This window comes from Crocuta crocuta, unplaced genomic scaffold (genome assembly GCF_008692635.1).
Source record: "Crocuta crocuta isolate KB4526 unplaced genomic scaffold, BGI_CrCroc_1.0 scaffold290, whole genome shotgun sequence".
Taxonomy (NCBI): Eukaryota; Metazoa; Chordata; class Mammalia; order Carnivora; family Hyaenidae; genus Crocuta; species Crocuta crocuta.
This window is the reverse complement of record NW_027527429.1, coordinates 937,763-940,389: the sequence shown is the minus strand read 5'-3', so window position 1 is coordinate 940,389 and position 2,627 is coordinate 937,763. Positions and strand designations below refer to the sequence as shown.

General features: G+C 61.7%; 1 protein-coding gene across 1 annotated transcript in view; it reads left to right on the top strand.

The window, feature by feature from the left end:
• The window catches only part of CAPN10 (calpain 10), a 10,315-nt gene that overhangs the window by 378 nt on the left and 7,310 nt on the right, over window positions 1–2,627 (top strand). Inside the window, 1 exon segment of the mRNA XM_077757373.1 lies at window positions 1,985–2,116. Coding sequence (XP_077613499.1) covers window positions 1,985–2,116 — 132 coding nt within the window.

Below are 2,627 nucleotides of genomic sequence, written 5' to 3'. Positions count from 1 at the left end.
GCGGCGGGCTGGCCGGCCCCACAAACCCAGCCCCGCTTCTGCCCCGACGGGCGCCTGACCGGACCTCGCCTCTGGTGCGCGCCGCCCTCCCGGCCGCCAGCGGGCCTGTCCTGTGTCCTGTGTGTGCTGGTTTCGCTACGCCTGTGGCCTTCTGGAAGGGCCAGCCTGAGCCTACAAAGCATTGTTTTCGGGCTTCGTGCACCCTCATTTTCAGATGTAAACGCTCTAATGTGGCAGTTTGCAGGGATGCTCGGTCTGGTGCTGTGTTGATAAGCCTTAGAAGCAGTGTATCCGCAGAGTAAGACATGTCAGGTACCACCCACCCCTGCCTGCAGGGGCACAGTCGGCGTGGCCAGCAAGCCCTCAAAGCCAGAGCAGCTGGGGTCACCTGGAAAGTGCCTGTTTGGAATGGGAGGAGGCGAGTGCCAAAGCATGAAGAGCCTTATGGGCCATGCCAGTGGGATTTGGGTTAAAAATGGGTCTTAGGCACCTTGGAAGGCCATTGAGGGTTTTAGCAGAGGAGCGATTGGACTGGGTTTATGTTTTAAGAAGCTCAGTTTTCCTGCCGGCCGGGCAGGGGGCTGACGGGGCAAGCACGCAGGTGGCCAGCACAGGAGCGGTGTAGGGCTCGCGGTGGCGTGGAAACCGCTAGGCTGGGGCTTCGCCCGGGGGGTGGGGGTGGGAGCAGGGGTTGAGAAATACTTTGCAGGGGGATTCGTAGGTCTTACTGACCAACTGAAAGTAGAGTGAGGATACAGCAGGGCTCAGGAACGACCCTAGACTTTGAGGCCGAGCCCCTGGGCAGATGGTGGTCCTGTTTGATGTGCTCCAGGACGCTGGGAGGGGGTGGGGTTTGCAGAGCTGTCAGAGGCAGGTGGGCATGAGAGTGGGGCACGCAGGACCTTCCGGGCTGGAGGTTCCGTCTGGGGATGGGGACTGTCACAGGCCCCAGGGCCCCGAAGAGAGTCTCAGGAGACAGTGGGGCTGGGGGAGAAGAGAGGGCTTGGAACTGAGCCCTGAGCGACCCTTCCGTGTCTGAGTGTGTTCCGGCAGGTGCCCTGGCAGGCACCCTCGGGAAGCAGCAGGCAGTGAGGTAAAAGGACAGCCAGGAGCACGTGGCACCATGGGAGGGGACTGTGGGGACGTGCCCGGGCACAGCCCCCGTTCTGGTGCCTCCAGGTGTCCGGAGGGACGAGTGCAGAGGGCTGCCTGCTGGGTCCGACGACACAGGTGACCGGCTCAGAGGCTGGAGGGGCCTGTGCTGAGGGACGAGGAGGGAGAAAGCAATGAGGCAGCTGTGCAAGAAGTCGGTCAGTGAAGGGGCGCCTGGGGGGAGCTCATGCAGGGGGGACAGTATGTTAGAGAGGATGGGGGCTCTCTCTGCCTTATGCTGGTGGGACTCTGCCTGCGGGGGTGGAAGAGGGAGGGGGTCATGGGAGGAGCTCAGGCTCTGGAGACAGAAGAGGGGGTCAAGTCAGGTTGCTTCTGATGAAGCTTCTGCCAGGTCATCAGCTCAGAGGGGCACAGGCAAGGGGAGCAGTGCAGAAGTGTCGAGAAGAGGGGGGCGGGGGAGGAACGAGGTAGGCTGGGGTGTGGGCAGCTAAGGCTCTGAGAGAAACCAGGGTTCCCAGCAGTGGGGAGGACGCATTCGAGTTTGTCCTTGTGGATTTGAAGTGAGACCGTTTTCTAGGCCAACAGGTAGCTGTTTGGAGAAGGCAGGCGGTGGATTCATCCTGAGTTGGCGTTTCGCCACTCAATGAAGGTAGATGGAGAGGGGACCCTAGGACCTAAGCCGGACGGGGTGATGTAAAGCCGGGCGGGCTGACAGATGGAGGCTGCAAGGGGCGGCTGCTTCCGTTCCCCTCTTAGGCAATGCGGCCGACCGGAAAAGCTCCTCCCCTGCGCCTGTCACCTAGATCCCGTGTTCTTCGTTTTAAAGACTAGCCTTGGGACGGGTGTGATTGGATGGTACTCTTCATTTCAGGAGCTGTGTGCCACCCCCCGGCTGTTTGCAGATGACCCGCAGGAAGGACAGGTGAAGCAGGGGCTGCTGGGAGACTGCTGGCTGCTGTGCGCCTGCGCCGCCCTGCAGAAGAGCCAGCGCCTCCTGGAGCAGGTACCTGCGTCCCGCGGCGCTCGCTGCTCTGTCTTCCTGGCCGCTGCGCACAGGAAGGAAGCGGGAGGCAGGGCAGCCGAGCCTCCTGCTCTGTGGGCTCTGCTGTGGTCTCCCCGCGTGGCTGCTGGGGAGGGAGGGCTCTGCTCTCAGCCACTGGGTCTCAGGGCACAGACACCACATCCCCCTCTCCCCGGGGCTCCCCATGCTTTTCCGCCCTGCTCTGCCCTCCGGGGCCCTCAGAGGGGTGCATGGATGAGCAGGCGGCCCAGGGTAGGAAGGCCCTGGGTTTGGAGTAAGTTTCCCCAGCTGGTCGGTGGTGGTGGTGTTTTTTTTAAACAAGCTTTGCATATAAATTGGCAAAAGGGATTACAGGGGTTTGATTACAGGCGCAGGGTGGAGGGCCGCCGGGAATGCCTCTCTGGGAGCACCACAGCTTTGTCTGGCTGTTACTAGAATGTTACTGATAATGCATCAAGACTGACGGTGGCGACCCGTTCAGACACCCCATCCC